Source organism: Trichomycterus rosablanca, chromosome 22 (assembly GCF_030014385.1).
Source record: "Trichomycterus rosablanca isolate fTriRos1 chromosome 22, fTriRos1.hap1, whole genome shotgun sequence".
NCBI classification, from domain to species: Eukaryota; Metazoa; Chordata; class Actinopteri; order Siluriformes; family Trichomycteridae; genus Trichomycterus; species Trichomycterus rosablanca.
In genome coordinates, this window is record NC_086009.1 from 10715148 (window position 1) to 10741442 (window position 26295).

Here is a 26295-nt window from a genome sequence, read left to right on the forward strand (position 1 = left end):
ATAAAAATGTGGTGAGGACAAAAAACTTGAATCTCTTAATGAAACATAGTAGCGTAGCAAAGACATTAAACAAAGCAACTGTGACATGTTTCTAAAAGGCAGTTAAAGCCCACAAATACTACTCCCCCCCCACACATACACACTGGTATTGCACAACATTGAGGGACAAACACAAATATGTGGCATTGTCTTCAATCCATGAAAAGATCTCTTTTCAAATTCAAAACTTTTCATAATCAAGCTCAGTCAGTATAAAAATGTTCTCAGCAGCATTTGTGAATCATCACTATTGGAAAAAAATGTCTACAGAAACAGGTACTGTAGGTTTTTGGACAATGTTGTTCCTGTGCCAAGCTTGGCAATGAGTTTAGGCTTTTGTTCCTATATAATCCAATAAGAACCAAAAGTAAACAGTCGTTACTCTGAAGCACAAGCATGCTCCTATAGTAAACGTCACCTCTGTTTCTTATTTGAACGTATATTTTTATTTCTCATCTCTCTTCTTTCCTGGATACTTTAGAGGAATGCCAAGCTGTAGACCTGTAAAGGGAGGACAGAGAGGTTAGTGAAATAAAAAAAAAATGAACAGGGTCTTTTGGTTCAGTTTTTTTTTTTTTTATTTACCTAATAAAGCTTTTAAAGGCTGCACTCTGGGGGTTGATGCACAAAGGCACTCGTTTGCCCTGCTGGTGTTCAGTAATGAAACGATGAATAAGCTCTGAAAAAAACAGGAAAGAACATGATTAATGTTTATTGTTTAAAATTCATTTTCCATGTTCTGTAACCACTTTTTCCCGTCTAAATTTAGAAACAAGACTGGAACATTTGTTGTTTCGTGGATTAAACTTGTGTTAAAGAGTTTTATAAGGCCTATGGGCTTAGCTTGTGCTATATATATATATATATATATATATATATATATACGTATATATATATTTATTTTTATTTTTATTTATTTTTTATTTTTTTAATGCATTTTCTCCCCATTTTTCCCCCGATTTAGCACACTCAATTTTGTCTTCCGCTGCTACCAGAGATACCAGATTGCATCTGAGGAGAGCACGTCGCTGTACATGCCTCTTACAACACGCGTACAGCCCTCCTCTTTTCGCCCATGCTTTCTGCACAGGCATCTCTTCCGCCAATCAGGGTCCTTACACAGCGTATGAAGACCCACACATAGTCCGACCCCCACCCTGCAGATACTGTGGCCAATTAGTATCTGCTGCAGGCACTGCCAATTATGCCCACTAGATGGCGCCCAGTCGACTGGAGGCAACACGGAGTTTCGAACTGAGGAGTTCAGAAACTCGGTGCTAGTGTGCAAGCGGAATATCGGATAGCGGATATTTATTATATCTTTTCATGGGACAGCACTGAAGATATGACACTTCGATATAATGTAAAGTTGCTTTTTACATAACTTTTGTTGCCAGCGGTTTAGACATTAATGGCTGTGTGTTGAGTTATTTTGAGGGCACAGCAAATTTACACTGTTATACAAGAGCTTGTATAACAGTGTAAATTTGCTGTGCCCTCAAAATAACTCAACACACAGCCATTAATGTCTAAACCGCTGGCAACAAAAGTGAGTACAACCCTAAGTGAAAATGGCCAAATTGTGCCCAGTGTCAATATTTTGTGTGGCCACCATTATTTTCCAGCACTGCCTTAACTCTCTTGGGCATGGAGTTCACTAGAGCTTCACAGGTTGCCACTGGAATCCTCTTCCACTCCTCCATGATGACATCACGGAGCTGGTGGATGTTAGAGATCTTGCGCTCCTCCACCTTCCGTTTGAGGATGCCCCACAGATGCTCAATAGGGTTTAGGTCTGGAGACATGCTTGGCCAGTCCAGCACCTTTACCCTCAGTTTCTTTAGCAAGGCAGTGGTCGTCTTGGAGGTGTGTTTGGGGTCGTTATCATGTTGTAATACTGCCCTGCGGCCCAGTTTCCGAAGGAAGGGGATCATGCTCTGCTTCAGTATGTCACAGTACATGTTGGCGTTCATGGTTCCCTCAATGAACTGTAGCTCCCCACAGCCGGCAGCACTCATGCAGCCCCAAACCATGACACTCCCACCACCATGCTTGACTGTAGGCAAGACACACTTGTCTTTGTACTCCTCACCTGGTTGCCGCCACACACGCTTGACACCATCTGAACCAAATAAGTTTATCTTGGTCTAATCAGACCACAGGACATGGTTCCAGTAATTCATGTCCTCAGTCTGCTTGTCTTCAGCAAACTGTTTGCGGGCTTTCTTAGGCATTATCTTGCTTCTGGGATGACAGCCGTGCTGACCAATTTGATACAGTGTGCGGCGTATGGTCTGAGTACCGACAGGCTGACCCCCCACCCCTTTAACCTCTGCAGCAATGCTGGCAGCACTCCTACGTCTATTTTCAAAAGACAACCTCTGGATATGACGCTGAGCATGTGCATTCAACTTCTTTGGTCGACCATGGCAAGGCCTGATCTGAGTGGAACCTGTCCTGTTAAACCGCTGTATGGTCTTGGCCACCGTGCTGCAGCTCAGTTTCAGGGTGTTGGCCATCTTTATGTAGAGCAACAATTAGGGCTGTCGCGGTGAAAGAATTTCCCCTTTCAGTATTTAGCGTGGCTCAACACCGCGGTATGCAATATTATTGCCATATATATATATATTTTTTTTAATTACTTAATTTATCTGGATTTTAGAGCTATATAAACAAGCTTTATTGTTAGGCTATGATTCGGTATATGATTGCTTTTTAATGACAAAGATGAAACAGCTTTAAGACAAATCAAATGCGTGTTTATTGTTAAATACAGAACAGAGCAGGGATGCGCAATAAGAATGCACGTATTTTCTCTATTAAAAAAAGGTTTAAATTTAGCTTCTAGCCTAGGCTAGATTTACACTGTGAAACGAAAAAAAAAAAGTGTTTAGGCTAAATATTTTAAATGCACATCTAATCAAAATATGGTAAAAAAAAAAAAAAAATAGAATAAAGAATAAAGTCTGTAAGACCTTAAACCTGCGTTATCATGCACGCTAGAAAAACCAACATGTTCACCTGATGTGGTTTCAGAGAGGATCCGAGTGGGGTAGCGATGTTCCCGACGGCACTAAAAACTCTCTCTGATGGTGTGCTCGTTGCACTAATACACACGTGTACTGTACCTGCATGCGACTTTAGAGAGCAGAGGAGAGCCTGGTTGTCGCGCCACTATTAACCATCTATTTAGTAGGTGTAATTAACATAACAATATATACTACATTTTAAGTTATTATTCGTTTCAATACATTTTTATTCAACGAAAAAATACATTTAAATCATTCCAGCAAGCCAGCAAGAGAATATTTGCAGGCTGCAATGCCATATTAACCGTCATTAAGTGTTTTAGTACGCCAAGGCTGTTTAAATATAGTCTAAATTACAAGTATTTTATTGAGTGTAAACTCAATTTGATCATTAATAAACTTGCCTATAATTAGTGTTGCCATTGTTTCCATTTTAAAACACAAAGCCTGACACTCAGCAGCAACACATGCGAACAGGTTGTGGGAAAATGACACTTAGCTCATTTTCATTATGAATTTATTTAACATTTATTACGCCCGAATGTAAGCGTAAAACAAGATGGACCCTGCAACAACAAAAAGAAAAAGAAAGAAAAAACATGAACATCGCGGTGTTGCGGTTGCTTGGCATGCCCTGCGGTTGGCTGGTCTATACCGCGGTACTTCAAAATTGCGGTTAGCGCGACAGCCCTAGCAACAATTATTTTTTTCAGATCCTCAGGGAGTTGTTTGCCATGAGGTGCCATGTTGAACTTCCAGTGACCAGTATGAGAGAGTGTGAGAGCAATAACACCAAATTTAAAACACCTGCTCCCCATTCACACCTGACACCTTGTAACACTAACGAGTCACATGACACACCGGGGAGGGAAAATGGCTAATTGGGCACAAATTGTCCATTTTCAATTAGGGGTGTACTCACTTTTGTTGCCAGCGGTTTAGACATTAATGGCTGTGTGTTAGTGTAAATTTGCTGTGCCCTCAAAATAACTCGTTATACAAGCTGTACACTGACTACATTGTATCAAAGTGTCATATCTTCAGTGTTGTCCCATGAAAAGATACAATAAAATATTTACAAAAATGTGAGGGGTGTACTCACTTCTGTGTAAAAAATATATTTGTATGCATATTTTGTTATGAGAATTCTACTGGCCCTACAATAATATATAAGGGGGCTGCTGAGGCCCTATAGTCACAGGTCGTGGAGAAAGTTCAGCAGCAAAAAAAAGAGAACTGGAATATAAATCAAATTAAAAGTATCACCACAAAATGCATTTAGTAAATCGGCATTGTGTATATTCATATGTATAAGTTGAGAAAGTGTTATTACTTGACTGAGCAATTAAGGATGTAAAAGCAAAATTTCCAAAAGGTTGCCAAAATTAACACAGAGTGTGTCAACAATCAGATTACTGCAAGAAGATAAAAGCTTGTTTCATTATTTAACTATCAGTAACTGTACTGAAAGGTGTTTAGTAACCGATGCAGCACAAAAACAGAAATAATGTAGTTATTATTAAGGTAGCTTGCCCACATCAAAATGTTAAGTGTATTTAACATCCCTTCAACTGCTCAAGATATGTAAAAAATAATAATAAATTGATTATTTTACTGCTGCACTGCATTGCTCTGGCAATCTAATTAAACAAAATGTAGATTAGATAAAAGAACAATGAAAAGTCTGAAGTTAAGTAACATCATGGCATACTGTATTGAAGAGTTATTTTACTGTTTGCACTCTGACCTTTCCAGTTTTAATAGTTTCAATGTGTAGGCCAGTTTTCACTTTTGAATATTTAATAAAATAATCAATTTTTTAAACGAACCACCAGTGCTGACATCTCGAGTCCAAATGAGAGTTCGAAACTCAGCTCTGCTAACGATCGCCTGCATGCCTACACAGACCATGACGGCTCCTCTGCTGGCTGATTGGTAATGCCTGTACAATTAGACAACGGATACTGAAGATTGGTGCATGACTGATATAAATCCCTTTATGAACCTGCCTCGGGCAGGTAAAAAGAACTGGTCAGCTACTGCACACATGTCAGAGGGGGCATGTTTTAGTTTCTGCCCTCTTTGGTCAGAAGTGGAGGTATACAGCAGTACAGGCGGAAATACAAATCAGATAATTGGATACGTCTAGGTTGGAAAAACAATTGGGGGGAAAACACATTTTAAAAGAAGCATATAAGATACTTTAAGAATTAGATTTGTCAAACAATCAAGCAGTAAAATCAAGAATAAAATGAACCGTATAAAAGAGTAAGAGTTTAATAAAGAGTAAGAAGTATAGTAACCTTTGCCCTGCCAGACTGAGAGCATACTATCCTCGTAGCTGTGGCTGAAAGGACGCTCAGCCGCAGGCTCGAAGTCCCGCGTGTAGACTCTGCCGCTGGGCACAGAATAGCAGCACTTACACATGCATGTGTGGTACCTCAGCCGACCCTCGTCCAAATACGGGTGAGAGAGAGCGTCGCTACCCGAGATGCGCTTTGCCTATGCGCACACACACAAACACACATCAGAATCTGCAACCTTAAATCTATAACAAACGTGTAGTGTATGGCTCATGTGAACATATGTAAACACCTATCCTAATTATTGTGTTCATTTGTCCATTGCTAAAAAACACTGGATATGCTTCCAACTTTCTGGTAACCATTTGGGGAAGGCCCTTTTCTGTTTATCACTGTAGCCCTGTGCACAAAGGTAGGTCAATAAAAGACATGGTTTGACAAGTTTGGTGTGAAGAAAAGTAATAGTCTGAACTAAGCCCTGACCTTAACTACACTAAAATTTGAACCTGACCTCACAATGCTCTTCTTACTGAATGTGCACAAGTTACCACATACACTGTTCTCCTAGAACAGTGGAGGCAGTTTAACTTGGGGGTGGGGAAGAGAAGGGAGTATATTGATGAACATGGTTGACAAGAAACATCAAGCAGGCTTATGGTCATTTGGGTGATGGTGCAGCAGTGAATCTCTAAACATGCTTTACACTTGCTGGCCTCTGTCAGGAACACCCTGTTTGCACATATTGTAGGTGTACAGTTAGACTTCAGCAGTGTTTTTACCTTTTACTTCACTGAACAAATTTTGATCATATGACTCTTTTGGCTTTGTATTTTTGGTCAAAACCTTCGTCTCCTACCAGCATTGCCACAAACATGTTTAAAAATCCCAACAACACTGCTGCATCTAATATACAGGTCCATTTTTAATTGATGGATAGGGTAGAGTGAGGCGAAAACATGTACAGAAACATATGAACTACAGTCAGTTATGTTGATCAGTGAAGACAAATGTGCTATAAACTGTCTTAAATAGTCCAGACAGCTGTGTATAATTTCGTGATAGACAAGAAGATAAGGAACATGATACAGATAATTCATTTAAAGATTATTCCAGGATTACACTTACAAGGCACATCAGCTCTGCTGTTTAAACCTGGTTCAGTTTTTTAAATCTAATAGTAACCAGTAAAACATTAGCAAGAATTTCTACCACTTTATAATCACAAAACTGTGATATAAATTATTTGTATTGTGAAAGGATTTTGCCCACCCTTAGCAATTAATTATTTGCATTTGTACTAACAGGGTTTAAGGTATCTCTCTCAAACACAGTTAAATAAATTAATGACTTGATAATGCAGAGGTGTGTGTGTACACTTACTGGATCAAAAACTAGCATGCGGCACAACAGATGAATTGCCTCATGAGTAGCTCCATCTGACAGCATGTACAGAACTGAGAGTGAAGGCTATCAGAGAGGATGACAGAGTGGAGGTAAGGGAAATAAACAAGATAAATAAACAATAAGTCAGAGTGTAAACATTTATAAAAATTCAGGTATCTCAAGATACTGAGCTAGTTTTTTTAGTTCTGCACTGCACCATCAAAATAGTAAACGTTAAAAAGTTAATACTGATACCCCTTTTCCACCGACGCGGCACGGAGCCCGTTCCGGTTCCCGAACTTGATTTTGAACCGGTTCCGCGTGTTTCCACCGGAAAAAAGAGGTTCCAGACAGCGAACTAGCGGGCCAATCTGGCACCACAGAATACTTGGTTTTTCTGCCCGAACCGTGACGTCCGTCAGTGGGCGTGTCATGTTGTACAGCATAGCGCGTTAGCAACAATGCCGTCTGCTGGAGTCTCATATGGAGCGTAATGCTGCATTTTTATCTTTTAAACTTCACCTGATTACATTTTGAACCAGTTTGCCGCTGATATTTTCAAAGCGCCTTTAAAAAGGTAAATTGTGTGATATTACGAGATAAGAGAGACCCGGACAGAACGAACACCGCTTAACGTGAGAAATAAAGCATGAAGCTTTTTCAACTCCCCGAGCTGCATAAACACACGTGAAGTAAATCCAGCTAAACACAGATACATGTGGTATTTTAGAGTGGATTTGATGTTTATTTCACACAGATTAATGTTCATGTTGTGGAACTTCAATGATGTCGCGGTGAAACCGAAGCGCAAAACTCCTCTCACGTCAATAAACTAAAGAAAACAACAGACAAACAAGTCACGTATTCTTATCACCGATAGTTAGATCGCTGCTTTTTACATAAAAACAAACATCTGTAACAGCAGCACAAATGCTCGCACATAATCCACACACTCCGCCATGTTATTACTTCTCTTAACTCTTAGTAAGTAACACCGACCGATGATGACGCTGCTTGGTTCTCAAAAACTGGTGGAAACGCGGGTCGGTTCTCTACAGAACACCAAGGTTCAGAGAAACCTGAACAGAACCGGTTCAAGAACCACGGTTTTTTTTGGTGGAAAAGGGGTATCAGTAAATTGTAAAACACCCTAACATATTTGGTGTGTTTATAGGCAGGCAACAAGGACAGTATGAGGGCTTAATAATGTATTTTTGGGCCAGTGTGTATGTATCAGTGTAATTTCAGTAAAGAATTAAAGGCTTAATTTGTAACTTTACAATAACATAAGTTTTTTTTAATGAATATTTTATTTATTCTGACTGTGCATTGAAAAACAAGCACTTTTTATTTCACAATATTTCTTTCCACATATGTAACTGCATTGTTTTAACAGTTGCTATGTCCCAAATAAGTAATATTATTCAAAAAGTCTTAACACTATTGCTGGTGTTGAAATTTTATCTAACTGGTATGCGCATCGGCTTAGTGGTTAGATGCTTAGGTGCCAAAGTAGCTATAAGTTGTGAACAATAAAATGAAATAAATTGAGTTGTCTAATTAGAATTGTAGTTGAGATTTAATTCAAGCTTCAAGTGTTTTAAATGCCATCAAGCCTACACTATGGTAAAATAGGTCTGAGGATATATTACTTAAACTGATACAAATCACTAATACTCATTTTGAACAAACAATGATACAGAAGATATTGGTCATTTGCTAAATTTTAAATCACAGCAAATAGTTACGATAGATTAAGGGATAGATTAAAGTTAGATTAAAAATAACTTACAGTAAACCAGGACAATTGTTCTCAGTCTTACAGGGGACATTTTTATGATGGACATATATTTGGAAAAAAAATTTTGTTTTGCAGGGGTAAAATGTGTTTATAAAACAGCCTTGAATTATTCTTAAATTATGTGAATAATGTTTTACTGCTGTAGTTACAATCTCTTCAGCCAGATGCATGAAGATAAACAAACTGATCAGTCCACACTAAAATGAATTTGACTAAGGATTGCAATCTCACTACCATCCATTAATTAATAGGTCCACCATATGACCAATAAGCAGATATTACTTGGGTGTTGAATAATTCTTAACACAGTAGTGACATTGAATTAGTAAAAAAAATCAGCATGTTCCTGGATTTTTAAACAGTTCTTCCAGTAACGTTTATTATATAAACTACTTTGCTTGAACAGTTCATTTTTTAAAATGCAAAATTCAAAAGTTAATAATCTACCCCTTTATGACAGTCAGTCTATTAAACAAAAACCTTAAAACGGCGATGATTCTGTGGTCCTCACCAAATTATGTTCATATCAGCAGTGACAAGTTTTTAAATGCATACTACTAATATAATGCAGCAGTTATTAAACACAACATTGAGATCAATCATTCACAGCCTTCCCAAATACAGATTTTACTATTATGTGAATTACTTGCCATAGGTCTCACTATATACTGTATAAAATGTATCCTTTTCATCCATAAGTTATAGATAATTACAGCATTCACAGAAGAATAAAAACTGTGGTGAAGACAAAGGCTGGCATTACTGGTTATTAATTTCTTGATATTACATTGTTGTGAATTTATGATATTTAGTCCATCACCCTGTATTTTCATTACCTGAAGAATACTTACAACCCTTACTGATCTGTTTTAACAACAGGAGAATGATTATGTTTGTAGATAAAACAAAGCATCCACAGGAAAGGAAATGTGTCTAAGCACACTAATATTACTACAGGCTACCCTACCCGTGGTAACTTGGCAAAGTGGCCTGGAGGTTACTGTGTTGAAATATTAGTAGGAACAGAGCAGAAAGTCAGAAGTTTAACTTTTCTTTCTTTTTCTTCTTTATTGTGCACAGGATATAAAAATATACACCAGTCCATAAAGATCTATCACCAGCAGTAATTCACGCAACTACTTACAAACAAAAAACAAAACAAATAAAATGCAGTATTACCACGGTCATTTTAGTTATCATGCCTTCACTAATCTCCCTAAAAATTCCCTATCTCACTTCAATTGGTCCTTTGTGGGTGAGGTAACAGTAAAACAGATTAAAAAACATTTGGTGGGGTAGATTGCTGGAAATAAATATTACCGGTTTGTGAGGTCCTTTTAAGATGTGTGCTCGAGCTCCTTCACATGCAGATGCCATAGCAGACAGTGGAGGAGTGCCCAGTAAATCAGTTATCAGGTCCAACTACACACAGACAAAGTAGCATGTAATTAAAAACAAGTTATCACATATCAACTTATTTATCAAATGTATGTGCTTGTTTTGCCAGCTCTGTGGTACATTCTTATTTGACTACTTGGTAACTGTTTGTTTGTTTTTTAGAATTTTAACATGTTTTACACTTCGGTTACATTTATGACAGGACAGGTAGTTACTGGTTAAACAAATTATCAGTTTAAGTTTAATATCAAACACAATTACGGGCAACTTTGTGTAGCCAATTCACCAAACTTATATGTTTTTAGACTGTGGGAGGAAAGCAAGCTCCTGGAGAAAACCCACTCAGACACAGGGAGAACACCTGACTTTCTTGCTGTGAGGTGCCACCTGCCAAGCAACCCCACATGCTTACAAAAATTTTAATCCATGTTGTTTATAGTAATGTATCAGCAAAGATTAAAAACTAAAATATTTAGCCAGACTAAAAATATATTTAATAAAAACCATCATGACTTGGTTAACATTTGAGTTAAAAGGCTGGCTTAAATCAATAAATATCTAGTACATTGAGGTATTGTACTTTTTTTGGACAACCAAGAAGACAACCAAATATATCCTCAATCGAATTGAATCTTTTATTTTGGACACTTAACACATTTAGGACTTAGGAATTAATTTATAGAAATTATTGTGCATTTATAAAACAGACAAAAGCCAAATGGCTCAGATTGTTAATGCCACACAATCACAACACGCATCAGCCAAAATAACAGGAATCAATCAGGGGGAACCTTTAGGGGGTGTAAACAGTAGGTTCTCTTACTATTAAACCAGTTAGTTCTGTAGTGTGGGTTTTGTGCAATATTATTGACACAGCATCTAACCAGTCATTTCTTCTAGTAGTCATTTTGTTCTCTTAATTATTTCATTATCATTGCAAGTAAAAGTGCAGTCTACCAACACAGTAATTTCACCCTAATCATGTTACGATCTGTTGAAGGATAGTTAAAGGCATTAAAAAAAAAGGTACACACATTTTAATTTGGTCCATCTTTCAAACTAGTATACTAATCTAGTAAATGTGTGTTTTATAACAGCCAGGCTAAATTGATAGGAAGAAAATGCCCACACTGTGTGTGTGCGCAGATGTAGGTCAGTACCTGTTGGATGGGGCTCTGAGCCTGGAAGAGGATTCGGCGTCCCAGTAACTCAGCAAAGATGCAGCCTACAGACCAGATATCTATAGCTGAGCCATAATGTCGTGAACCCATCAGAACCTCCGGAGCCCTATAGTACTGAGTCACAACTTCCTGAGTCATGTGACGAGAGGTGTCTGGCTCCTCGACTCGGGCTAGCCCAAAGTCACAAATCTGTTTGGGGGGAGGGGGTAAGAATTATAATTATATCGTCACTAAAACAGTACAGTCTTGGTAAGTGCTTTGAAATAACAGTAAGTCTTTCAAGGTTTTATATTATAATAACATGTCATTTAGCAGATGCCTTTATCTAAAGAGATTTACAACTAATGGTTAAGGGTCTTGCTCAACAGTCCAACAGCGGCAACTTGGGCTTGAACCAACAACCTTCTAAACATTAGTCAAGAACCTTAACCACTGAGTTATTAATTTTAAATGAATTTAAATTTAAATTGAATTTTAAAGATTGTTAAATAACTATGTCTTTGAAAAAATAATAATATATATATATATATATATATATATATATATATATATATATATATATACAGGGGTTGGACAATGAAACTGAAACACCTGTCATTTTAGTGTGGGAGGTTTCATGGCTAAATTGGACCAGTCTGGTGGCCAATCTTCATTAATTGCACATTGCACCAGTAAGAGCAGAGTGTGAAGGTTCAATTAGCAGGGTAAGAGCACAGTTTTGCTCAAAATATTGCAATGCACACAACATTATGGGTGACATACCAGAGTTCAAAAGAGGACAAATTGTTGGTGCACGTCTTGCTGGCGCATCTGTGACCAAGACAGCAAGTCTTTGTGATGTATCAAGAGCCACGGTATCCAGGGTAATGTCAGCATACCACCAAGAAGGACAAACCACATCCAACAGGATTAACTGTGGACGCAAGAGGAAGCTGTCTGAAAGGGATGTTCGGGTGCTAACCCGGATTGTACCCAAAAAACAAAACCACGGCTGCCCAAATCACGGCAGAATTAAATGTGCACCTCAACTCTCCTGTTTCCACCAGAACTGTCCGTCGGGAGCTCCACAGGGTCAATATACACGGCCGGGCTGCTATAGCCAAACCTTTGGTCACTCGTGCCAATGCCAAACGTCGGTTTCAATGGTGCAAGGAGCGCAAATCTTGGGCTGTGGACAATGTGAAACATGTATTGTTCTCTGATGAGTCCACCTTTACTGTTTTCCCCACATCCGGGAGAGTTACGGTGTGGAGAAGCCCCAAAGAAGCGTACCACCCAGACTGTTGCATGCCCAGAGTGAAGCATGGGGGTGGATCAGTGATGGTTTGGGCTGCCATATCATGGCATTCCCTTGGCCCAATACTTGTGCTAGATGGGCGCGTCACTGCCAAGGACTACCGAACCATTCTGGAGGACCATGTGCATCCAATGGTTCAAACATTGTATCCTGAAGGCGGTGCCGTGTATCAGGATGACAATGCACCAATACACACAGCAAGACTGGTGAAAGATTGGTTTGATGAACATGAAAGTGAAGTTGAACATCTCCCATGGCCTGCACAGTCACCAGATCTAAATATTATTGAGCCACTTTGGGGTGTTTTGGAGAAGCGAGTCAGGAAACGTTTTCCTCCACCAGCATCACGTAGTGACCTGGCCACTATCCTGCAAGAAGAATGGCTTAAAATCCCTCTGACCACTGTGCAGGACTTGTATATGTCATTTCCAAGACGAATTGATGCTGTATTGGCCGCAAAAGGAGGCCCTACACCATACTAATAAATTATTGTGGTCTAAAACCAGGTGTTTCAGTTTCATTGTCCAACCCCTGTATGTATGTATGTATGTATGTATGTATGTATGTACAGGGGTTGGACAAAATAACTGAAACACCTGTCATTTTAGTGTGGGAGGTTTCATGGCTAAATTGGACCAGTCTGGTGGCCAATCTTCATTAATTGCACATTGCACCAGTAAGAGCAGAGTGTGAAGGTTCAATTATCAGGGTAAGAGCACAGTTTTGCTCAAAATATTGCAATGCACACAACATTATGGGTGACATACCAGAGTTCAAAAGAGGATAAATTGTTGGTGCACGTCTTGCTGGCGCATCTGTGACCAAGATAGCAAGTCTTTGTGATGTATCAAGAGCCACGGTATCCAGGGTAATGTCAGCATACCACCAAGAAGGACAAACCACATCCAACAGGATTAACTGTGGACGCAAGAGGAAGCTGTCTGAAAGGGATGTTCGGGTGCTAACCCGGATTGTATCCAAAAAACATAAAACCACGGCTGCCCAAATCACGGCAGAATTAAATGTGCACCTCAACTCTCCTGTTTCCACCAGAACTGTCCGTCGGGAGCTCCACAGGGTCAATATACACGGCCGGGCTGCTATAGCCAAACCTTCGGTCACTCGTGCCAATGCCAAACGTCGGTTTCAATGGTGCAAGAAGCGCAAATCTTGGGCTGTGGACAATGTGAAACATGTATTGTTCTCTGATTAGTCCACCTTTACTGTTTTCCCCACATCCGGGAGAGTTACGGTGTGGAGAAGCCCCAAAGAAGCGTACCACCCAGACTGTTGCATGCCCAGAGTGAAGCATGGGGGTGGATCAGTGATGGTTTGGGCTGCCATATCATGGCATTCCCTTGGCCCAATACTTGTGCTAGATGGGCGCGTCACTGCCAAGGACTACCGAACCATTCTGGAGGACCATGTGCATCCAATGGCGGTGCCGTGTATCAGGATGACAATGCACCAATACACACAGCAAGACTGGTGAAAGATTGGTTTGATGAACATGAAAGTGAAGTTGAACATCTCCCATGGCCTGCACAGTCACCAGATCTAAATATTATTGAGCCACTTTGGGGTGTTTTGGAGAAGCGAGTCAGGAAACGTTTTCCTCCACCAGCATCACGTAGTGACCTGGCCACTATCCTGCAAGAAGAATGGCTTAAAATCCCTCTGACCACTGTGCAGGACTTGTATATGTCATTTCCAAGACGAATTGACGCTGTATTGGCTGCAAAAGGAGGCCCTACACCATACTAATAAATTATTGTGGTCTAAAACCAGGTGTTTCAGTTATTTTGTCCAACCCCTGTATGTATGTATGTATGTATGTATGTATGTATGTATGTACAGTGTATCACAAAAGTGAGTACACCCCTCACATTTCTGCAGATATTTAAGTATATCTTTTCATGGGACAACACTGACAAAATGACACTTTGACACAATGAAAAGTAGTCTGTGTGCAGCTTATATAACAGTGTAAATTTATTCTTCCCTCAAAATAACTCAATATACAGCCATTAATGTCTAAACCACCGGCAACAAAAGTGAGTACACCCCTTAGTGAAAGTTCCTGAAGTGTCAATATTTTGTGTGGCCACCATTATTCCCCAGAACTGCCTTAACTCTCCTGGGCATGGAGTTTACCAGAGCTTCACAGGTTGCCACTGGAATGCTTTTCCACTCCTCCATGACGACATCACGGAGCTGGCGGATATTCGAGACTTTGCGCTCCTCCACCTTCCGCTTGAGGATGCCCCAAAAATGTTCTATTGGGTTTAGGTCTGGAGACATGCTTGGCCAGTCCATCACCTTTACCCTCAGCCTCTTCAATAAAGCAGTGGTTGTCTTAGAGGTGTGTTTGGGGTCATTATCATGCTGGAACACTGCCCTGCGACCCAGTTTCCGGAGGGAGGGGATCATGCTCTGCTTCAGTATTTCACAGTACATATTGGAGTTCATGTGTCCCTCAATGAAATGTAACTCCCCAACACCTGCTGCACTCATGCAGCCCCAGACCATGGCATTCCCACCACCATGCTTGACTGTAGGCATGACACACTTATCTTTGTACTCCTCACCTGATTGCCGCCACACATGCTTGAGACCATCTGAACCAAACAAATTAATCTTGGTCTCATCAGACCATAGGACATGGTTCCAGTAATCCATGTCCTTTGTTGACATGTCTTCAGCAAACTGTTTGCGGGCTTTCTTGTGTAGAGACTTCAGAAGAGGCTTCCTTCTGGGGTGACAGCCATGCAGACCAATTTGATGTAGTGTGCGGCGTATGGTCTGAGCACTGACAGGCTGACCCCCCACCTTTTCAATCTCTGCAGCAATGCTGACAGCACTCCTGCGCCTATCTTTCAAACACAGCAGTTGGATGTGACGCTGAGCACGTGCACTCAGCTTCTTTGGACGACCAACGCGAGGTCTGTTCTGAGTGGACCCTGCTCTTTTAAAACGCTGGATGATCTTGGCCACTGTGCTGCAGCTCAGTTTCAGGGTGTTGGCAATCTTCTTGTAGCCTTGGCCATCTTCATGTAGCGCAACAATTCGTCTTTTAAGATCCTCAGAGAGTTCTTTGCCATGAGGTGCCATGTTGGAACTTTCAGTGACCAGTATGAGAGAGTGTGAGAGCTGTACTACTAAATTGAACACACCTGCTCCCTATGCACACCTGAGACCTAGTAACACTAACGAGTGACATGACATTTTGGAGGGAAAATGACAAGCAGTGCTCAATTTGGACATTTAGGGGTGTAGTCTCTTAGGGGTGTACTCACTTTTGTTGCCTGTGGTTTAGACATTAATGGCTGTATATTGAGTTATTTTGAGGGAAGAATAAATTTACACTGTTATATAAGCTGCACACAGACTACTTTTCATTGTGTCAAAGTGTCATTTTGTCAGTGTTGTCCCATGAAAAGATATACTTAAATATCTGCAGAAATGTGAGGGGTGTACTCACTTTTGTGATACACTGTATGTATGTATGTATGTATGTATGTATGTATGTATGTATGTATGTATGTATGTACAGTGTATCACAAAAGTGAGTACACCCCTCACATTTCTGCAGATATTTAAGTATATCTTTTCATGGGACAACACTGACAAAATGACACTTTGACACAATGAAAAGTAGTCTGTGTGCAGCTTATATAACAGTGTAAATTTATTCTTCCCTCAAAATAACTCAATATACAGCCATTAATGTCTAAACCACCGGCAACAAAAGTGAGTACACCCCTAAGAGACTACACGCCTAAATGTCCGAATTGAGCACTGCTTGTCATTTTCCCTCCAAAATGTCAAGTGATTTGTTAGTGTTACTAGGTCTCAGGTGTGCATAGGGAGCAGGTGTGTTCAATTCAGTAGTACAGCTCTCACACTCTCTCATACTGGTCACTGAAAGTTCCAACATGGCACCTCATGGCAAAGAACTCTCTGAGGATCTTAAAAGACGAATTGTTGCGCTACATGAAGATGGCCAAGGCTACAAGAAGATTGCCAACACCCTGAAACTGAGCTGCAGCACAGTGGCCAAGATCATCCAGCGTTTTAAAAGAGCAGGGTCCACTCAGAACAGACCTCGCGTTGGTCGTCCAAAGAAGCTGAGTGCACGTGCTCAGCGTCACATCCAACTGCTGTGTTTGAAAGATAGGCGCAGGAGTGCTGTCAGCATTGCTGCAGAGATTGAAAAGGTGGGGGGTCAGCCTGTCAGTGCTCAGACCATACGCCGCACACTACATCAAATTGGTCTGCATGGCTGTCACCCCAGAAGGAAGCCTCTTCTGAAGTCTCTACACAAGAAAGCCCGCAAACAGTTTGCTGAAGACATGTCAACAAAGGACATGGATTACTGGAACCATGTCCTATGGTCTGATGAGACCAAGATTAATTTGTTTGGTTCAGATGGTCTCAAGCATGTGTGGCGGCAATCAGGTGAGGAGTACAAAGATAAGTGTGTCATGCCTACAGTCAAGCATGGTGGTGGGAATGCCATGGTCTGGGGCTGCATGAGTGCAGCAGGTGTTGGGGAGTTACATTTCATTGAGGGACACATGAACTCCAATATGTACTGTGAAATACTGAAGCAGAGCATGATCCCCTCCCTCCGGAAACTGGGTCGCAGGGCAGTGTTCCAGCATGATAATGACCCCAAACACACCTCTAAGACGACCACTGCTTTATTGAAGAGGCTGAGGGTAAAGGTGATGGACTGGCCAAGCATGTCTCCAGACCTAAACCCAATAGAACATCTTTGGGGCATCCTCAAGCGGAAGGTGGAGGAGCGCAAAGTCTCGAATATCCGCCAGCTCCGTGATGTCATCATGGAGGAGTGGAAAAGCATTCCAGTGGCAACCTGTGAAGCTCTGGTAAACTTCATACCCAGGAGAGTTAAGGCAGTTCTGGGAAATAATGGTGGCCACACAAAATATTGACACTTCAGGAACTTTCACTAAGGGGTGTACTCACTTTTGTTGCCGGTGGTTTAGACATTAATGGCTGTATATTGAGTTATTTTGAGGGAAGAATAAATTTACACTGTTATATAAGCTGCACACAGACTACTTTTCATTGTGTCAAAGTGTCATTTAGTCAGTGTTGTCCCATGAAAAGATATACTTCAATATCTGCAGAAATGTGAGGGGTGTACTCACTTTTGTGATACACTGTATGTGTATATATATATATATATATATATATATATATATATATATATATATATATATATATATATACAGTGTATCACAAAAGTGAGTACACCCCTCACATTTTTGCAGATATTTAAGTATATCTTTTCATGGGACAACACTGACAAAATGACACTTTGACACAATGAAAAGTAGTCTGTGTGCAGCTTATATAACAGTGTAAATTTATTCTTCCCTCAAAATAACTCAATATACAGCCATTAATGTCTAAACCACCAGCAACAAAAGTGAGTACACCCCTTAGTGAAAGTTCCTGAAGTGTCAATATTTTGTGTGGCCACCATTATTTCCCAGAACTGCCTTAACTGTCCTGGGCATGGAGTTTACCAGAGCTTCACAGGTTGCCACTGGAATGCTTTTTTACTCCTCCATGACGACATCACGGAGCTGGCAGATATTCGAGACTTTGCGCTCCTCCACCTTCCGCTTGAGGATGCCCCAAAGATGTTCTATTGGGTTTAGGTCTGGAGACATGCTTGGCCAGTTCATCACCTTTACCCTCAGCCTCTTCAATAAAGCAGTGGTCGTCTTAGAGGTGTGTTTGGGGTCATTATCATGCTGGAACACTGCCCTGCGACCCAGTTTCCGGAGGGAGGGGATCATGCTCTGCTTCAGTATTTCACAGTACATATTGGAGTTAATGTGTCCCTCAATGAAATGTAACTCCCCAACACCTGCTGCACTCATGCAGCCCCAGACCATGGCATTCCCACCACCATGCTTGACTGTAGGCATGACACACTTATCTTTGTACTCCTCACCTGATTGCCGCCACACATGCTTGAGACCATCTGAACCAAACAAATTAATCTTGGTCTCATCAGACCATAGGACATGGTTCCAGTAATCCATGTCCTTTGTTGACATGTCTTCAGCAAACTGTTTGCGGGCTTTCTTGTGTAGAGACTTCAGAAGAGGCTTCCTTCTGGGGTGACAGCCGTGCAGACCAATTTGATGTAGTGTGCGGCGTATGGTCTGAGCACTGACAGGCTGACCCCCCACCTTTTCAATCTCTGCAGTAATGCTGACAGCACTCCTGCACCTATCTTTCAAAGACAGCAGTTGGATGTGACGCTGAGCACGTGCACTCAGCTTCTTTGGACGACCAACGCGAGGTCTGTTCTGAGTGGACCCTGCTCTTTTAAAACGCTGGATGATCTTGGCCACTGTGCTGCAGCTCAGTTTCAGGGTGTTGGCAATCTTCTTGTAGCCTTGGCCATCTTCATGTAGCGCAACAATTCGTCTTTTAAGATCCTCAGAGAGTTCTTTGCCATGAGGTGCCATGTTGGAACTTTCAGTGACCAGTATGAGAGAGTGTGAGAGCTGTACTACTAAATTGAACACACCTGCTCCCTATGCACACCTGAGACCTAGTAACACTATAAAATGACAAGCAGTGCTCAATTTGGACATTTAGGGGTGTAGTCTCTTAGGGGTGTACTCACTTTTGTTGCCGGTGGTTTAGACATTAATGGCTGTATATTGAGTTATTTTGAGGGAAGAATAAATGTACACTGTTATATAAGCTGCACACAGACTACTTTTCATTGTGTCAAAGTGTCATTTTGTCAGTGTTGTCCCATGAAAAGATATACTTAAATATCTGCAGAAATGTGAGGGGTGTACTCACCTTTGTGATACACTGTATATATATATACACTGTATATATCCTATATATATACTGTATATATATATATATTTCAGAGTTTTTAAGCATTCATGAGGTCAGGATCATGACTGGCATTAATATCATCCAACACATTAATTTGCCAACTCGTTCCATTTGTTTTGCATAGTCAATTTCCCTGTGTAATCAGGCAACTCACTGGCCAAGGAAAACACATTGAAAGAATATTGTCCTTGTGTAACCCAGTCAGTGACCTGACTGGGTTATACTCCAAACAACTTTAGTAAGTAGTGGCTATGCATTACCCCTCCCCTACTACCCTAATGTTGTGAGAGTAATAGTAATAGCTGTCAACCAGAAAGCAAAGCAAATTAAACTTAATAATTAAATAAATAACATTAAAAAAAAGACATTTTAGTAAATACATGGATTTTTTGTTTTGTTTGTGTGTGTATATAGATACAAGACTATGAAATTATTATCATTAGATTATTATTACCAAAATTTGATGGCTGCATGTTCCTACAATTGGGACAGGGGCATGTTTGCCTTGTTATATTAACTGTCTTTTAAAAACATTCCGTTGCTGTCTGAAAACAGAGGACATTAACTGAGTTATGAAAGCAAAATTTATTTTCATTGTTATTTGATATAACATTTAGTTGCTTAACAGTCCAGGATCACTGTTGTCATATACTGCACTTGGGAAACATGGCTAAACAATGATGCGAGGTGAAACTGGAGGAGCACGCTATCTTCAGAGCTGATAGAGTAGCAACAGCATCGGGTAAGAGCAGCGGTGGTTGTGTTTGCATTCATGTAAACAAAACACGGTGCATGGAGCAAGTTAACACCTACTGCTCTGCTGACCTAGAATACTTGGTTATAAAGTGTAGACCCTTCTATCTTCCACAAGTTTCGCTGCTGCAGTTCATACCCCCCCGGATGCTGATGCTAACGTAGATATGAAAGACCTTTGTGCTGCTGTTAGCCACTTTACACTATGCACCCAGAAGGAGCTTTTATTGTTGCCGGGGACTTTAATCACTGCAGTTTAAGATCTGGACTTCCAAAGTTTCATCAGAATGTCCTCTACACCACAAGGGGACAAAAAAAAAACTTTGGACCAAGTTTACACAAATGTAGCTGATGCCTACAAATCTATGCCTGTTTTGCCATGAAAGAATAACATTTTGTCCAGAGGCTTTTTCATTAGCACAACAAAAAAAACCCTGCTTAACTTACAGGATGACCTGTTGAAAGCTGCAAATGCGTCAGTTGCAACCATAAAATCACTTAACAACCAAGGACTGGCTGAACTCCGTAACGCACACCATTCTTGACCAAGAAGCACAGACAGAGTTGACTGCCAGTCTAATCACAACTGCACCTGTTTGGCCATACACATCAGTAAAAGAATGCAGAAGAATGAAGGTGGGTCAGTGATGTGGTGATGTTTTACTGCTGCAGGAATCGGCAGTCTTGACCCTGTGACTGGCACCATAGATTTACAAAAACACCAAGGCATTTTGAGGAGAAATGTTATGCTTTTTGCTGAAAAGTCCGATTATTACCATGTGCAATAATCCCAGTTACACTTTTAACTCAACCAAAGCTTGGTTATGGAGTGGCCTTAAATTTACTAGAAAATCTTTGGTGGGGATTGAAAAAAAACAGTTGCAATGAATCATTAGACCTCAAATAAGCTGGAAGCTTTTGCATAAGAGAATGCATGATGTTCAAGATCATTACATTAAGCCTTGTGTTAATGTTTTAAACTAAATCATAAGGAGAAAATTTAAAATGAATGAAAGTTTGATTCCACAACACTCTAATACTGCTCCTGTCTCAACCTTTTCGGAATGTGTTACAGGTATAAAATTAGAAATTAGTCTATACTTAAAAAAAAAAAAAAGTTAATATGGTAAAACATTAAATATCTTTCCTTTGTGATGTTTTCAATTAAATTGGAAACATTGTATAAAAAATTAATGAGAACATACCTTAAGCAGACAGTTGCTGTTGACCAGCAGGTTTCCTGGTTTAATGTCTCTGTGCAGAATACCAGCAGAGTGAAGGTATTTCAGGCCTAAGGAAAAGAAAACACCTCTTTAAAAAGAAAGCTGATTTGCACAAACAGAAATTTCCATACAAAATATTCTGGCAATGCACAAAGCCCCCATATATTTGCTACACTGATAAAGCATCATAATTTTTTTTAGTGTTTTAGAAATGACTATTTTTCAAACATTTATTTGCCCTTCTGTGATTTCTGCTGCACTGCTAATTGACAGTTAACGCATTTTAAACACAGGATGTGAAAGCTAATAAAAGCAAATTTGAATCAGTTTAACAGTCATATTTGTACAGTATTATGCAGTAAGGGGTGCAACCAGTATAAAAACACATATTGTATATATGCTGGATGACAGGGAAGACGTCAGGTTTTATCCTTAAGTTTTAAACTTTATAATGTAATGTCCATTTCCTAAAACAGTGCAAGTACAGGCAGAATTAAAGAAAACATGCTAATGTCCTGAACATCAATAAAAAACGCAATGATGACATGACATAGAATTATCTTGTTTTGTTTTTACTTGGGAACTCACCCCTGAGTATCTGGTAGAGGAACACTTTTATGTGGTCAGTGGTGAGAGGCTGAGGCGACACTATAACTTTGTGCAGGTCACTTTGCAACAGCTCTGTTATTACATATCTACAGTACAACTAGTCAAGACACATATTTCTGTACAATAGTCACACACAGTTTAACAATTTCTATCAGAGATGCATGATACAGAAACAATAGAATATTAGGTAACGTATACGGATATACAGCTACATCATGCAATACATCACAACAAACTAGTGAAGCCTTTACTAGTTACAGTAAAAGACTGGCCTGCTATTATTTGACCAGAATTGGTTGCAGTCATTGCTGCTAAAAGGGGCATTTATGTTCCCCTTCTTTCCTGAACAAGATGTGTGGTGTTTTCACTTAATTTTCCTGTGTAACAGCATGAAAACATATGTTTCAGGTTTTAAGAGTGTGTAGCTGATAAAATCTGCGAAATTTGGGATTTAATTTAAACCCCTTTAACTCTTATTTCACAACACAATGAGGATAAACATACTGCTAGACAGTGCCACAAAACTCAATCACAGGTGAGAGACTGACAGTAACAGCAAATTAAAAAAATCCAATTAACTGAGATTCAATGATGCTGCAATTATAAAGGATACATCTCTTCAAAGCAGTCAATCTGTGGAGGCTGCAGAATATCCAAAGCAGATAGCACCTGTGAACACATATCACAATAATTAAACTCAATCACATCTAGTACGTATATGATCAAACCCAATTCCAAAAGGGTTGAGATAATAAAAAAAATTTCAATAAAATCAGACAGCAATGGATTGCAACTCTTTTTTTTAAGGTAAACAAAATATTAGCTTAATTTGTTAAATATAAAAAAAGGCTGCTGCATAAAATGCAAAAAAGGCAGGACAGGAAGGTTACCACTTTGTTACAATTTTTGTAACTAAAATATTTAAACTATGTTTTGTAATCATTTGGAAACTGAGGACACCAACTGTTGTAATTGTGGATGATTATTTTTACTGCTTCTACAAGCCAGTCTAGCACCTGCCCACTGATTTAATGTGCATCATGTGTCTTGGCATTGCTTTCTAGATGGTAGTGTGTTACTCCAAAAACATTTTTACCCCTCAGCATTGATGGTGCCTAAACACATTTGCAATTTAGTCATGTAGCTGGCACTGACACAACACATACCATGACAGACTTAAACTTTGTTTTGGTAACAATCAAAATGGAACTTTGTCTTTGACCCTAAAAACACAATCATTCCAAAAACAATCTGAAATGTGGACTGTTGAAAATCTGTTTTTTGGTCAAACATCTCAGATGGGCTTGAGCCAGGAGAAGTTGTAAGCATTTCGGGATGTCAATAACACACAGCAAACAGCCTAAACATTACTGGTCACTGGGGCTTAAACTGCAGATCATTTTATTACTGGTGATGAAGTGAACATATTGCAAGTGAACGCAAAGCAACAAACCCCAGTATGTAAGGGAATGCCTGGTCACAAGCCAGTAAACTGCTTTTAGTTTTTATTTGCTTTTACCTAGTGTTCAACTTTTTTGGAACTGGGTTTGTACCCTTGGAGCTTTAAAGTAACTCTGTAATGACACATCTGAGTATCGCCTAAGCTCGGCAGGGTGGTAGTTCTTCAGTTATGAAGTATATAAAATTTTAAACTTGACAATTTGTAGATGGCACGATGTGAAAAAGTGCTCTAGGTAAAAGTACTCACGTTGTCGTGTTTGAAAAAGCACAACATGCGAAGCTCCCTAAAAACCCGCTTGCAGGAGACCAGATTCTGGAAGACGTTTGGCATCTTCTTGAGGGCCACCTTTCGGCCATCACGGGGGTCCGTCACTGACCTGGTGGATAAATACAGTGGATATGGTTTCGCTTACAGTTGAAGCAAATAGTTTTGTTTTTTTGTAAAGGTTACCTGACAAACTGTAGAAGAGTAAATATAACATTGCTATGCATTTGTAATATCATTAATCAGATCAAATGTACCTTTCTGAATAAATTACAGAAAATAATTATTCATTTTAATTATATTATTTAAAAGTTAAGACTTCATGCAGAATATAAGTGGATTTGTGATACTGTGATACAACAGTAAACCAAATAAATGTGTTTTATTCTAATTTAGTAAAAATTGTGTGTTGCAGTGGTGGCTAATAACTATTTAGTGTTCCAACAGAAACAAACCTTGCATGACTAAAATTAGTTTCTTGTAATAGTACACTTGATAAAAATTGTTAATGATGAATTCAGGAATTATTACATTATTAAATGTACTACAGAACATTCTAAACTTTACAGTGATGCTTATGCATAGGACATCGCCAAATGAACAGATAAAAAGCCATCAACATCTTAGTTCAGTGACTTTTTTTTACCACACCTTTCAGTGGTTTAGCTGTAGAATGTATAATGGGTAAAGTGAACAATTTTAGTCTTGTTAAACTTTTATATGTATCTTTTCAGTAGCAGTGATCCTGTGGATATAGCAGACTGCCAGGGTCATCATCACAGTGGTGATTGGACACTGTTGTGCTGATACACGCTCACAACCTAAATAAAACCAGGTCAGTGATTACTCTTCCTCACTGATAGACTGTTTGCTGGTAGTGAACTTCTGTACTGGGAATAGTACAAAGCATAATTTATGCATCAGTAAATGTCATTTTGCTCTGATAGACAGGTAGTAAGAAACTGACCTTGTTGAGCTGAGAACTGTCCACAACCTAAATATTACCTTGTAAGCGGTGGTCCGCGCTACAATATACAAAAAACAAAGGTTCGTGAAAAAACAAGTTTCTGGAGTGACTACACTTACCAGACCACCCCGAAAGCTCCGTAGCCGATGGGTCTATCAGGCTCCATCTCGGCTGGGCTGGGCACCTCGCTGGCCGTATTGCTGTGAGGCTGAGGCACCGCTGCTCCCCCGCCTGTGCTTCCTCCGATATTTGTCGGGTGTCGAGGAGTCTCGGCGGGTTGACTGGGTCCAGCTGGGTTTTGGGGGGCGTTTGGACCGCTGCAAGTTGCGTTATTGCCTGTTGAGTTGTTTACACAGAAATATTTGTGTCCCAGGGTCGACCCCGGGAACAAGTTTCCACACAGTGCGGGCCGGGAGCCATGAAACGCCATTATGTTAAAGCGAACCGGCGATGCGGGAGTTTTGGCTACGTGATATTACTCCCATTAAAACACTATTGTAAAAGTGGAAAACTTCAAATACACGCAAGTTAAAACATTAATTATTTGAACGGCAAGGAATTGATCTTGGGTAACACCATTCAATCCAAGCTGTTAAAAGTTTTTTCAGAGAAACTGACTAAATGAGGTAGCTACTGTGTAGTTTGACGCTTAGCGGAATGGACCACTACGAGGAAGCATGTGACTCCTGAAACAAGGAAACTAAATAATAATTGAGACGCGGCTAACTATCCGGTCAGAGCCAGTCCTAGAGTTTTGTCTAGCTAAGCTATCGGCTAGTCAGTTGTGTATACTATACGACGTCCAGTGCAGCAAAGTAACAACTGACATTAACTTGAGCAACAGAATGCATACAAATTGTGAATAACTGGTGAAAACAAGCGTTGCGTTCATATTTAGATTTACATATCTGTGAATATTTGTCTGAAGAGAATATGCAAATTGTTCAGACGTATGGCATTGGTTTTCCAGTGCGATGTTAGCTAATCATCTTTGTTTGCTAGCTAACGTTAGCTCAGCTGTGCGACCCAGGTTAGCCGGTTAATGAAACATGTAGCAGCTTTGATTTTTGCTTTGTACATGCAGAGTGTATCTTTATATATGTTTCTAGATTAACAAATATATGTCGATGCCTAAAAATAATCTAAACCGCTTCCATATAAAGATATGTTTATAGTTAGCCGACTTGCTAAAGCTAGACTACTTCCATGCAAGCCGGCTCATATAAACGCTGCAATCACCCGACATTATTCGACCAAAATAAGCATTATTTTTAATTGGCTGTTATACTCAATCGCCGTGTTAACAGGTATTCCCTCAACTTGTTCCAGTGGAGTCCTGGCCCCTTCCTTTCGCTTTATCTGCAATCAGCTGTTGGAAACACTAGCGCTTGGAGTCGATTCCAAAATAAATCGGTTCCCTAATTGTAAAAGAGAGTCGACTCCGAAACGAGTCGTTGATTCGACAGATTCCTTATTATTCTTTTTTAGTAAGAAACATTTATTTTCATTATTAGATATGTAGCAAGAATTTAAATGATTACAAAAATTAAATAATAAAATTCTTAAAATGACGAATCTATAACATGGATCCATTTAACAAGACAAATTTTCTTGTTGCAGTTTACATTTGTAATTTTAGATTTTTGAGTTTTTAAAAACAATGTTCTATTTTGTTAGTTTTCT

At 39.7% G+C, this 26295-nt stretch overlaps 1 protein-coding gene across 1 annotated transcript; it reads right to left on the reverse strand.

The window, feature by feature from the left end:
• Positions 1–25404, reverse strand: nlk1 (nemo-like kinase, type 1). Its single transcript, XM_063018765.1, has 11 exons — positions 24732–25404; positions 23628–23757; positions 22533–22588; positions 21899–22005; positions 21293–21378; positions 11114–11323; positions 9876–9977; positions 6752–6838; positions 5372–5570; positions 625–718; positions 1–540 (listed from the first exon to the last, which is right to left on the reverse strand). Exons 1-11 carry the CDS (start codon positions 25040–25042, stop codon positions 492–494), a joined length of 1431 nt encoding a protein of 476 aa, XP_062874835.1. The 5' UTR covers positions 25043–25404; the 3' UTR covers positions 1–491.
• Positions 25405–26295: the final 891 nt, after the last annotated feature.

Bases quoted from the DNA above. Each gene is read 5' to 3' on its own strand.
- nlk1 (XM_063018765.1), bottom strand. From the start codon at position 25,042: ATGGCGTTTCATGGCTCCCGGCCCGCACTGTGTGGAAACTTGTTCCCG. The intron at 23,758-24,731 runs GTAAGTGTAGTC...TTTATCCACCAG, and splicing joins GGAGCTTTCGGGGTGGTCTG to GTCAGTGACGGACCCCCGTG. The intron at 6,839-9,875 runs GTAATATTTATT...CCTCTCTGATAG, and splicing joins TAAAAGGACCTCACAAACCG to CCTTCACTCTCAGTTCTGTA.